The sequence below is a fragment of the Zootoca vivipara genome, chromosome 5 (genome assembly GCF_965207765.1).
Source record: "Zootoca vivipara chromosome 5, rZooViv2.hap1.1, whole genome shotgun sequence".
Lineage (NCBI taxonomy): Eukaryota > Metazoa > Chordata > Lepidosauria > Squamata > Lacertidae > Zootoca > Zootoca vivipara.
The window spans coordinates 91400372-91413070 of NC_142588.1; the positions used below are offsets into that span (position 1 = coordinate 91400372).

Consider the following 12699-nt stretch of genomic DNA (forward strand, 5'->3'; position numbering starts at 1 on the left):
TAAACAACAAACAAACCCATGCACACACACATAGTAGAAAACTCCGCAGAAGCGCCTCCTCCAAATTTGCTCACAGAAGTGTGAGGCTTAAAAGAAAAAGCCGAGGGCAGAACTTAAAACATGCAAAAGGTGTGCTGTGCAATCCTTTCTGGACTGTACCATGTCAGACGGCAGGGTGGGGGCCTAAATATTTGGCATTCCCTGTATTTCCTTTTTTTAAAAACCAAATGCACACTCTTCTTTCTATGTGTAAAAAATCCTAGCATATCAGAGAGGAATGTTATCAGGCTTCTTCTTCCTGCTAGTTTCACATGTGCCAGGAAAACATCTAAACACATGGCTCCTTGAAGTAGTACACTCCAGAAAAGGCTGCACTAGATACTTTTTCTGGTCAGGGGAGGAAGCCAGCAGTTATCTAGAGTGCCAACGCTCCCAAGGTGTCCTCAGGCTGCACCTACAGACCTTACATGATGCTGCCAAGAATCCCACTTGCTCCCCACACCCCAGAATACTTCAACAGCTATTTTATCAATAGCTTTATGGGCATCTAATGAAGCAATTGCACACAGATTCCTCAACAGTTTCCCATAATACTGCTTTCAGCATCTTACATACGGGATCTGCAGTATATCTATGTTTAACAAAACCTATTTAATCTGCATGGATTAGGCAACATATTTGCCAATCTATTAGCTAAAATACCTGTAAATATTTTAGCACCCTGGCCGGTGAGTGAAATGGGTCTATGATTTTGGAGCCTCTGAATCTTTACCTGGTTTCACTATTACCACTATTCTAGACTCTTTCCAGGATCCTGGGACCATTCCCCCCTGTTAAAATGCTGTTAAGCAACCTGCCCATTGGGGGGGGGGTGTCGGGTCTGAGGTTTCTGAATTTTTAAAATAAAAGTTACCTGTCAGACCATCAGAACGCTTCAACAAGGACACAAGAAAGAAACACTTCCAGCTGCACCAACCTCACATTCTCCATCAACAATCCAATTGTTTTCTGGGAGTAGGAGTGCTGTAAGTGGCAACCCCAAATGCGCCCCTATTCCTCTAGGGTAGGTCTGAGGTTTTTTTCAACATGAAGGTAGCCATGTACAGCAACAGCAATGTATGAAGGTACCTTACCCCAAGGCCAACCATCGTTTCATCTGGCCTGCTACTGTTTACTCTGAGCAGGAGCAACTTTCCAAGGTCAGGGTATTTCCCAGCAATCTGTGATCCTTTTCAACAGGAGCTACTGGGGATTAACACTGAGCTATGGGCCCTCCTACGTACGGCAGGGGTGGGTGCCAGAGCACAGTGTCCATAAGCCATTGTGTCAAGTTTAAGTGTTAAAAGAGGAAAGAAGCCCAGTGGTCTCAGTTTCCTTTGCGGATCCCGTGCTGAGAGCACTCCAGTCACAAGGCTGGTCATTAGTTCACCATGCTCAGGAATTGGGTCTCTCGAGTGTTAACTTTTATCCCTGCCACTTGAAACAGGCAGAGACTAAGCTTCCCTTCTGCCAGAAGAGAATGGAATCTTGAACGCACTTCCTGCAGAGAAACTGCTCAACTTTCTCCCTGCTCAAGGTAAGGCTGTTCCTTATACACAACTTACTGAAAAGAAGGAGGCCTGGAGTCTCCTATTCCTCCAGTACGCTCAATGGAGGGCGGCAGCTCCGGCTGATTGTCGGCGCAGACAGACCCAGCATCCGAATGAGACCCCTCAGCAGACACCAGCTGAAAGGAGAAAACAAGCTGAAGGTAAGCCAGCCTAGGCAGATAAAAATATTATTCCATTTTGAAGGGTAGGTTCAAAGTATTGCAATATAACGAAGCAGCCTGTTGGTCTAGTTACGTACATCTGTTTAGTGACGCTATAAGAAATAAGGATGTCACTCTGAGGTTGTGCAGCTGGGATGGGAGCCAAGATCTAACTTCTAACTGCAGGGACAAAAGCACAAAGCACAGCACTTACAGAGGCACCTGCAAAAAGTGGCTTCAGAGGGAGGCTAAAAATCAGCTTTGCAGGCTAAAAATAATAATACTAACAAACAAAGCTACCAAAGATGGTGGGGGGGGACACACCCTAAGGTTTTAAAAAGTAAAGCACCCCTGGATAATTAAGTCCAGTCAAAGGCAACTATGGGGTTGCGGCACTCATCTTGCTTTCAGGCCGAGGGAGCCGGCATTTATCCACAGACAGCTTTCCAGGTCATGCGGCCAGCATGACTAAACTGCTTCTGGAGCAACAGGACACCGTGACAGAAGCCAGAGCGCACAGAAATACCATTTACCTTCCCACCAGAGTGGTACCTATTTGTCTACTTGTACTGGCGTGCTTTCAAATTGCTAGGTTGGCAGGAGCTGGGACAGAGCAACGGGAGCTCACCCTGTCGCGGGGATTTGAACCGCTGACCTTCCAATCGGCAAGCCCAAGAGGCTCAGTGGTTTAGACCACAGCGCCACCTACATCCCTAAGAGTTTACTGACATTAATACAGAGATGCAAGGATAGCCCATTGAGTATTTGATGTTCTTTAATTGTTTCTGGTGCTGCTGTAACCATCTTCGCTGCATCAAGTACTTCCTAAAAGTACTAAACCATCACTTAATAGTGACTTCCTTCTGCAAAAATGAATGCATATATTTAAAGAAACCCAAGTAGAGAATAGGCTTGAGAGCCAACTTGGCAGCTACAGGAAGTAGATGGATTCTTTCTCCCAGGAGTGACAGGCTGGGAATCTGTCTACCAACATGCCTGAAGACAGGATTCCTTGGATGAACAATCCTGCCTAATCCCTGGCCTCTTGAGCTGTCTGGACGGACTCTGGCTGAACTCCCCCACCCCATCTTCCTAAAATTAGAGTCACACTCCTGAAATAGCTCCTCAGTGTCTGGACCCAGCAACACACACACACCCTCACTCCACCCCTAAGTCATGGGGGATATGAGAGCAGGAGGTGACAGGCACAATGCACAAAGGAAGAGGCCACTCTTCACTCAAAGGGCCCAGCTGTCCTGCTAGGAAACAGATGGCATACAAAGCCAAAAGGCTGTGCCTAGAAATCTCAAAATTCTGTGCCCGGAATAAACCCTGCCAGTTAGGAAATCTGATTAATAAATGGTGAATAAATGGAGAGATCTTACACCTGGCTATTCAAAAGTCCTACAACACTCTGTCTAGCACAGATTGTTAACACAGTAATAGGTTTAGAGAGTTTCCCGATTTGCAGGTAAATGGGCTAGAAGCTTCGTTTATTCTTCAAAATGAAGTTTTCAGGATTGTGTGCTAGAAGCCATATTTGTGGAATAATAATGACTATTCTAGGACTGAGTGCTACTAAGCATTGGTAGTCTATATCGTTCAGCAGGATATTCTACAGCAAATAGCTGTTTCTGAGGTCATCTATTTCTAAAAGGGGGCAGGTTTTGCCCCTCACCTCTCCACTGCCCCAACCTTCCCAGCTGCTGCTCTGTCAATGTCTCCCATGGTGACTGACGGCAGCCACTGACATCTATAAGAAAGGGGCTGTAGTGTCAGCTGCAACTAACTTTTGGTCCGATTATATCTATGAGACTTGTTTCTCCCGTACCTCAATTTCTTTTTCTGACTGCCCCTCAACTTTTATCCAAAAAGAAACACAGCTGATGCTGTGGAAATATGGTGTCTCTCCACCCCCTCCCAGTAAGTGATAACTGATACCAGTGTCAGATAAGCAAGACAGGTTGTCCTCCCCATCAAACATCTTCCTACTGCAGCCACATTCATTTTTTGTTACAGGTCAATGAGGACTGCTGGCTTCTACGAGAAAGAGAAGATGGGCCAAAATCTGTAATGGAGGGTGGGGGAGTAGGGATGGGGGGGCAGCGAGGCAGCAGGGAGGACAGGTGTCTGCCCATAGTGTATACATATGTCCTCCTCTTCCATCCTCTGGATTCCTCCTGTGTGTGGGTGGGTGGCCCCCTTCCAGAAGTGGGTGACACAGTGCAACAGAAGGTGGAAGCAGTGGCTATGCATGATTTATGAACACATACATTATCACTGTCCCTGCATTACAGGAATAGGACTGAGCCCCAAAGGTGGCCTTGCTGAAGTTGCCATTTATTTCCCAACTGGTGCCTTCCAGATGTTTTGGAATACAATTCCCATCACCACCAGCCAGCGAAGCAATTTTTGGAGCAACTGGCAATATTAATATGGCGGCAGTAGTTCTGTGACTGACTGCCCTGAGAGAGAAGCTAAGGAGTGCTGGGTGGGTAGAGGCCAGAGAACCAAAGATGAGGTGGCCACACAGGCACAGTAAACCTGAGAATTAGGCATTGCAGTTACAGGCCCTGTGGGGAGGGGCACTTCAGCTAATTGGACTCCAATATCTCACTTGAAGCGGCTGCTTAACCTGCCCACATGGTAAAGCCAGTCCTGTACACGGCTGCCTGGAAAGAGAAACCCAGTCAAGAATCCAGCTTACCCAAGACACCACGCGGCCGTTGAAACAGGGAAGCTTTGCATTGTCGTCTGAGATTTCTTCCTTCACAACGCTGCAAAAAGAAGAGAGAGACAGATGTCAAAGTACAGGCCAGCTCATGAGGTCAAAAAATAACAGAGCTGGCAGCTTGATTCTAGGGTAAAAAACCCCAGAAGAACTTGGATTGCCACGATAATAAAACCTGAGGATGTTTTTTAAGAGGCAGGATTGGGCATGATACGTGAATGACTCTCAATTCCACATCCTAAACCCTACCTACCCAACCAAGACAGTTCAGCACATCCACATGTCAAACTCAGAACTAGTTTCAAGCCTCTTGAAAATAAACAAAGCTCCCAACCAAGGAACCCTCTCACTATGTAAAAGGAACAGTAATTGACCCGAACCAAAGTGGTGGTGACAGAAATAAAGTGCTTCACGAAGGGCTGCTGCTGCTGCAGGCCACCATCTTTACCACCAAGCAAGCACCTGCAGCTCTACCTGGATGGAAGAGACTGGAACTTGGACTGTACCACCAAGTGCCAAGGGCAGAAGAGCCTATCCCAGCACCACAAACATACCCCAAATTATACGGTACCTTTCTGTGAGTTTTAATTGTAAGCAATTTTAGAATCTAATCTGGCCTGGAAGCAGGATATAAATAAATAGGCAGATAATATAATTAAACCAGCTTCCAGCCCATTTTTAACCAATGTTGTCGTTTAGTCGTGTCCAACTCTTCGTGACTCCATGGACCAGAGCACACCAGGCACTCCTGTCTTCCACTGCCTCCCACAGTTTGGTCAAACTCATGTTGGTAGCTTCGAGAACACTGTCCAACCATCTCGTCCTCTGTCGTCCCCTTCTCCTAGTGCCCTCTATCTTTCCCAACATCAGGGTCTTTTCCAAGGATTCTTCTCTTCTCATGAGGTGGCCAAAGTATTGGAGCCTCAGCTTCACGATCTGTCCTTCCAGTGAGCACTCAGGGCTGATTTCCTTCAGAATGGATAGGTTTGATCTTCTTGCAGTCCATGGGACTCTCAAGAGTCTCCTCCAGCACCATAATTCAAAAGCATCAATTCTTCGGCAATTAACCTTCTTTATGGTCCAGCTCTCACTTCCATACATTACTACTGGGAAAACCATAGCTTTAACAATACAGAGCTTTGTCGGCAAGGTGATGTCTCTGCTTTTTAAGATGCTGTCTAGGTTTGTCATTGTTTTAACCAATAGTGGACCCTTAAATATCTGAAAAGTGGGGAGAACTTAGAAGGCAGCGTCCAACCCATATTAGTTCTGCAAAAGATCTCTGGAACACACACACACCCCAGCATAGTCTTGTGTGCATCACACAACTTTCTTCTCCCCTATCCTTATTCTGCAACCTCAAATCAAACCACAAACATCTGTACTTCCTAAACTGCTTATTTCTCAGGTCATATTTGTGGATCTGTCAACTTGCAGCTAAGCCTTCTCCAATTTCTGCTTCTTATTTATGATTTCTATAAAAGGAAGTGTGTGTGTTTAACAGTTCATTTGTCCCTTAGAGAGCCCTGTGAAGCGAAGCAAGATAGAGATGTAGAGACGTGTCTAGGCTGCCCGGAAAACTACATGACTAAGCAAGAATCTGCATGGGAATCCTTCTTAAAAGAAAGATAGGGAGAGAACAAGGCTGTTTTGCACAATGACAGGTAAAAACATTGTTCACTTTAAAATGATAAATCAAAGTAAGCCACATTATCCTGTCAGGTCTCAATATTTCAACTGAAGTTTTATTCTGAGGGAGAAAACTGATCTCCTTTCAATTGCTGGCTCCTAGACTACACACAACATCTTACCACAAAGCTATCTTAAGGTATGAAAGGCAGACTATAAAGTAACATATCCGGAAAACAGAAGTCAAAGGGGACATGGTGGGATGGTCCCAATCCTGTACAAAAGAAAACTGGGTTCTGTAACCTGCATAAACTATGGTGAGCCTATATTACTGTATATCACATTGCCAAGACTAATGTTTCCTTTAAAAAAAAATAGCAGAGATTCCTTAGAATGCAAGCCTACTTGGAGCAAATGATATGAAGGAAAATCTATAGTTGCTGGCTAAATGGAGTGAACCTATAGATCAGGGATCAGCAAAGTTTTTCAGCAGGGGGCTGGTCCACTGTCTCTCAGACCTTGAGAGGGGCCGGACTATATTTTGAAAAAAATAAAATGATGCAAGAGCACCATGAGCCCCGGTGGCTGCTTACTTGTGTCTTGTGAGCAGCAGCGGCTAGCGGCAGTGGCGGAGCGCTGACGATGAGCAGTGGGCTAAAGGGCTGCGGAGAGGGGCTGCTTAAAATGGGGGCCGCTCGAGTGCTGCTGCTGCTGCTGGCACCAACAAAGCCCAGCCCCCTTCCTCCTCTAGGCAGGACGGGGAGAAGCCAGGAGGAGGGAGGGAGGAGGCGCTGGTGCCGCCACCATGTGAGGGAGAGGGAGGGAGAGAGAAAGAACGCGTGCGCTGATGATCCACATGATGATTCCCGAACCATCCACAGGCAATGATGATTCCCGAACCATCCAGAAGACAATTGGGCCTGATTTAGCCCGCAGGCGTTAGTTTACCAAGCCATGCTATAGATGCTGGCTAAATGGAGCAACATTTGCGAACAAGAAGGGACTGTTGTTTTCTCTTCTGCAAGTGTATCAATGCCTCCAGATCAGAGCGGCAGGGATTCTGGGGCGCTCAGCTCTCAGAGGCCCCTTTGAGGACAGAAGGGAACAGGTGTGTGCAACATCTGGTCTTGAATTTGGCAGGCAGCAAAAGGTCTTTGGACTGGCCAGGCGTAACTTAAAGACAAGGAGCATGACCGTCTGCTGTTGCCTGGCCAACAGAGCGGAGCTGTCTGATTGCTGCCCCCCTTGCCCTCCTTTAGTCCTCCAGCAACTGGTCTCAGGCATCCTTGGCTGGTGAAGACGATTTAGAGGCACATGGGCTTAACCTTCCCCAACACACAGCAAAACAAGAGTTATCTGACAAAAGGCCTTTACAAGCTTAAGATAGAAATCTTTAAGTGACTCTTATTTAAATTGCTTTATTTCCATCCCAGCAAAGAACATGTAGCAACATGTTCGAGCATCCTGGGGCATAAGACAAGACACAAATATGGCCTTTTCTCCTCAATTTACACAGAGTCTAAGCTCCATAAATGAAAGCAATTGTGCTTGTAGGCTGAACAGAGGCTGAGGTATCCCCACCGCAAAACCCTCCTCACTTATGGAAGGCCATATGTTCCTGCCAAAATGAGACAGACTTTGAAGTCTCTTCACCAGATGGAACCATGCAAGAAAGTACAATCATTTGGGTCGACACCTTGGTGGGGTGGAGGGGGCAGAGAAAGCAGCCCACAGGGTTCAGCTCAGACGCTGTGTTATTGTTAGGAGAGGCCCCATCTTTTTAAAAGGGGGAGTCAATCACTTTCATATTTGGAAATCCTATGTTCTTCAGGCAAAATACATCTGAATGTGCCATGATCAACCAAGCTCACTTCTGCTGAGAAAAACGTATTCACTGCAACAAAATCCTCAGAAGTTCAGCTTTCTGAATGTTGAGTTTCTACTAGTTGGGGTGGTAACTAGTTCCACCCTTCATTAATCCACTGGCTATTCTGTTCACACAAGAATCCTTGGCTTTCTGACCTGACCTTGAGTTCTGTAAAAAAAAAACGGACTCAAGTAACTTCATGCACAAGATGAAGATATTCTGTACAGCACAAAGATTATTTGAAAAATGGCCATCTATATGTAGAACCAGGAGGAGACTCTTGAGAGTCCCATGGACTGCAAGAATATCAAACCTACCCCTCCTGAAGGAAATCAGCCCTGAGTGCTCACTGGAAGGACAGATCCTGAAGCTGAGGCCCCAATACTTTGGCCACCTCATGAGAAGACTCCCTGGAAAAGACCCTGATGTTGGGAAAGATGGAGGGCACAAGGAGAAGGGGACAACAGAGGACAAGATGGTTTGATAGTGTTCTCGAAGCCACCAACATGACCAAACTGTGGGAGGCAGTGGAAGACAGGAGTGCCTGGCGTGCTCTGGTCCATGGGGTCACGAAGAGTCGGACACGACTGAATGACTAAACAACAAGATATGGAGAACCTCTCATTCATCTTCAACTTTCCCGGTGCTCCAAGAATCCATACATAAAAATGGGTTTGGAAAATGTGCAAGCTGAGCTTTAAAGGCCTCTCAGTCTACAGCACCGGGGGGAAGGAGGGTTAGAAATTATGTGGGGACACAGAGTAGGTCTAGACAGGCTATTAGAAGACATCTGAAGGCAGCTCTGTTCAGGGAAGTTTTTAATGTGTGACATTTAAAATACATGAAAATGTCACACATTAAAAACTTCCCTGAACAGGGCTGCCTTCAGATTTTTGTTGGAAGCCACCCAGAGTGGCTGGGGAAATCCAGCCAGATGTGCAGGGTACAAATAATAGATTTATTATTATTATTATTATTATTATTATTATTATTATTATTATTACCACCACCACCACCATCATCATATAACTATAGTGTTTAAAAGCAAGAAGATGAGGCCAAGGAGTAAACCCTACACAAATCCAAAGTGGAGCCCCTAAGATGGTTGAATGGAGCCTAGTACATTGTCTCCTTCCGGCAACACCTGCAGCCAAGCTGGTGCCAAACATATTGCTTTCCTTTCCTTTCCTTAGGACCAAATCAGCGAGGCCGTGTGTGTGTGTGTGTTGTCGTTTCGGCAGCCCAGAACCTCCATACACTCTGCCCAGGCTTGCATCCCAGGGAGGTCACTTCGCTGCTCCCAGTGCAGTGGTTTGGCTTCACTCCCAGAAGCACACTCCATTGTCTCTCAAGGTAGACAGGTGCCAACAACAACTAGTTCCTACTGAGCCAAATTTAAGGTTCTTGTATTAATTTACAAGGCCCTTAACAACTTGGGTTCAAGGATACCTTAGGGACTGATGGATGCCTTATATCCCTGCCCAATCACAGAGCTCTTGAGAGGAGTTACTGTGAGTAGTCGTACACGACTCAGATCCACCAGGAGTGTTCAATATTGTGGGCTCAATTCAGTGTTACTCAGTTCCAGCTGAGATCAGACAGGCCCCTTTCAGGCACTTGGTGAAGACATGTTTGTTTCGGCGGGTATGTTAAGTATGTTTCCTCATTTTATGGTTAACTTTGGAGCTGCACTCCTCTTGCATGCCTCCTGTATCCACTTAGGAACTGGGGTAATAAGATGAAGTCACGAACTCCTGGTACTTCCAGTTGTGGAACTCCTCCGCAGGTAGGATTTTTCTGCCCATTTCAAAACATGGACAGAAAATTGCAGGAGGCAAATAGGGTTTTCCATCCTAATTAACTCTGCCCCACCCAGACGACGCCTTCTGTCCCTACTTTATACATCAAAGGAACCTGCTCCTTGAGGCCCTGAAGGCTCAGATGCACTCATTTAATCCGAATGGAGTCTTTTAAAGTGACACCATTTCCCACATCTTCTGCACCAACCAACCAGCTAACTGTGTCTTACTGAGATGCAGGCAAAAGAGGTTCAAAGAGCTCCAGAAGGCTCTGCACCAAGAAACTGAACTGCAAGCCAGTGGGCAACCCCTTACTCACAAAACCAGGAGTGCAATCTGCAGAGCACCAAGGGACCACCTTGACATAGGATCATAACCTTTATCCCCTGTATGCAGGCCCTTTTGTGGAAAGGGCCATAGCTCTGTGGTACAGACCTGTTATGCATGCAGAACATCTCAAGTGCAATCGCCAGCATCCCTAGGTAAGGCTAGGAAGACTCCCTGCCTGACACCCTGGAGGGCTGCTGCCAGTCAGTAAAGTCAATACTGAACAAGACAGACCAACGGTCTGACTCAATATACATTTTGGTGGCAGGCACTGTGTTAACAGTCAGAACAGAACCTGTTGAAGAAGCTGGCAACCCAAGGATTGTCATTTTCATTTACAGGGGGATTTAGTCCTCATGGATGGTGGAAAATGGAATACAAACATGTGGGTTATATCCATCGAATTCCAATGAAAGAACTGCTTAATTTTTAGTTCCATTATGCTGAACATGTTGCTTCTACATTAACTGCAATTCATGGAAGCATTGCAGATGCTCAGGTTTTTTCATTTCTTTCTCCCACACACTTGGATCACATGCACCCAGACTCAGATCACCCTCACTGTGTTCAATGGGATCTACTTGAAGGTTAAGTATACATATGGCCTGCGACTTACATTTCTCAAGAGAGATGTATCGATGCTGGAAGCCCTTCCCATCTGTCATGAGTCCCCTGGAAAAGTGGTCAGACCCCAAGGAAAAATGGAAGTTAAACCTGGATGAGAGTCCCAGGGGGCGGGGTAACAGATTCTGACACCCCCCCAAAGATGTCTGATCGCAGGGAGGGTCCCAGGAGGTTGGGGGGGGTGGACACCCACCCCCCAAAGTAGGTTCAGGAAAATTCTGAGAAGTGCTTCCCCTCACCTGCCTTCCAGGTATGCCTCTCTCAGCTTCTCCAGTCAAGGAACCATCCTGTTACACAGGAGCCCTCCCCCTTTAACAGAGGGAGCTGGGAGTAAATCTGATGCCAAGGACACCTAGGACACAGAGGCTGCAGTGCGCACAAACCTTGCCTAGGCAGCATATTAGAAGGGACTCCAGGCGCTTGTTGAGCCAAATGCTGTGCCCATCCCACCCTGAATGTTGTTAGCTATTAGGAATTATTACTGATTATATTTCAAGAGCAGTGCCCATAGCAAGACAGGCAACTTAACACACACCAGGATTATCAAACTTGTGTTTGTCATAAGCGGTTTCTCACTAGAAGCGCCATCCCAATGTGCAAGGGTAAAATTTCACAGGAACGGCAAATTGCGCAAGATGAATTTGCTACTTTGACTGAATCTAGCGGTATGTCCTCTGTTCATATAACATAATCTACATCACTGTCAACGCAAGTCACTTGATGCTGTACTGCCAGCTACAAAAGTCTTGTTATTTGTTTGCTGTATCCTAGCTTGGCAGTAAGTCCACAGAAATGGCTAACCTTCAAATATTCTTACTTGTCTGCACACACACCTAACTATATTAATTACTTGTAGCCTGTAAGAAAAACAAATAATGGGGAGGAGAACGGCCTTTTGTAAAGCTTGACTGCCTAGAAGTGTGTTTTATTCACTCCAGGCAAGCGGGTGAGCAGCTACTTACAAGCCTGCCAAACCCACACCGAAAACTGAAATTGCTCTGAGGGTAATAAGAGGCTACAATGACCATTAGGGAACACATTAGTGACATGTTTTCTACCTCTGCATGTAGTAATTAAGATAGTTAAAATGTTGTGACTAGACAAGATTATATTGTGGCTGCAATAAGCCCTTCACCACCCTCTGTATCTTACCCCACAAACATGGCTGCAAAGTGAACTCTTGTTCAAATCCAGCCCCAGAAAATGGCCTGAAGGTGCTTGCTGTCATTCCATCACAGATGCTAAGCAGATCTGAGGCTGGCCAATAACAGAGTGGGAGACCAGGAGTTTACCACCTTTACACTGAGATCCATAAAGGGGAAAAGGGCAATGCAGGAATGCAACAAATCTGTGGGTGGATGTTGGTGCTTTAACTAAGCCCTGCACACACTCAGTTTCCTTCCATGTAAATGCTGACAACTTCTAGAACAGCTCTGACTGGCCTGCTAAACCAGATGAGGGGAGCCAATGGGTCTCAACCCTCAGTGAATTAGGGACTTTCCCTGCATGCAAATACAGGCTCTGATGGATTGAACAGATGAGACCATTAGTGGGTCCAATGGCCAAGAAGGCGGCTTCTACACATGGTCAAGACTCTAGAGGGATATGAGGGGCAGGTGGGGCTTGTGTACCTAGGAGAAGGAAAACTCTGATCCTAAACCTCTGCTGCCTTGCAGGATCTCTTCAGGAGAAGAAAAGTCTAAAGTGTAAAGCCCTACACAAATCCAGAGTCCCTAAGACGGTGGGATGGTGCCTTGTACGCCTCCTTCCGACAACGCCTGCAGCCAAGCTGGTGCGAAAGGTATTGCTCTGCTTTCCTCTGGATCACACCAGGGAGGCTGAGAGTCTTGTCATCTGGGCAGCCCAGGATTTACATACACACTGCTCAGGCCTGCACCCTGGGGAAGTCACTTCAGTGCAGCTAACACAGGTTTGACTCCACCACTGGAGGCGTACTCCATTGTCTCTTGAG

At 46.4% G+C, this 12699-nt stretch overlaps 1 protein-coding gene across 3 annotated transcripts in view; it reads right to left on the reverse strand.

Moving 5' to 3' along the window:
* The window catches only part of DVL3 (dishevelled segment polarity protein 3), a 51611-nt gene that overhangs the window by 19589 nt on the left and 19323 nt on the right, over positions 1-12699 (reverse strand). For all 3 annotated transcript variants that reach the window (XM_035133624.3, XM_035133622.3, XM_035133625.3), the window contains exons 2-3: positions 4458-4527; positions 1605-1726 (exon numbers count right to left, since the gene is read on the reverse strand). In XM_035133624.3, coding sequence (XP_034989515.1) covers positions 1605-1726; positions 4458-4527 — 192 coding nt within the window. The remainder of the gene's footprint in view (positions 1-1604; positions 1727-4457; positions 4528-12699) is intronic.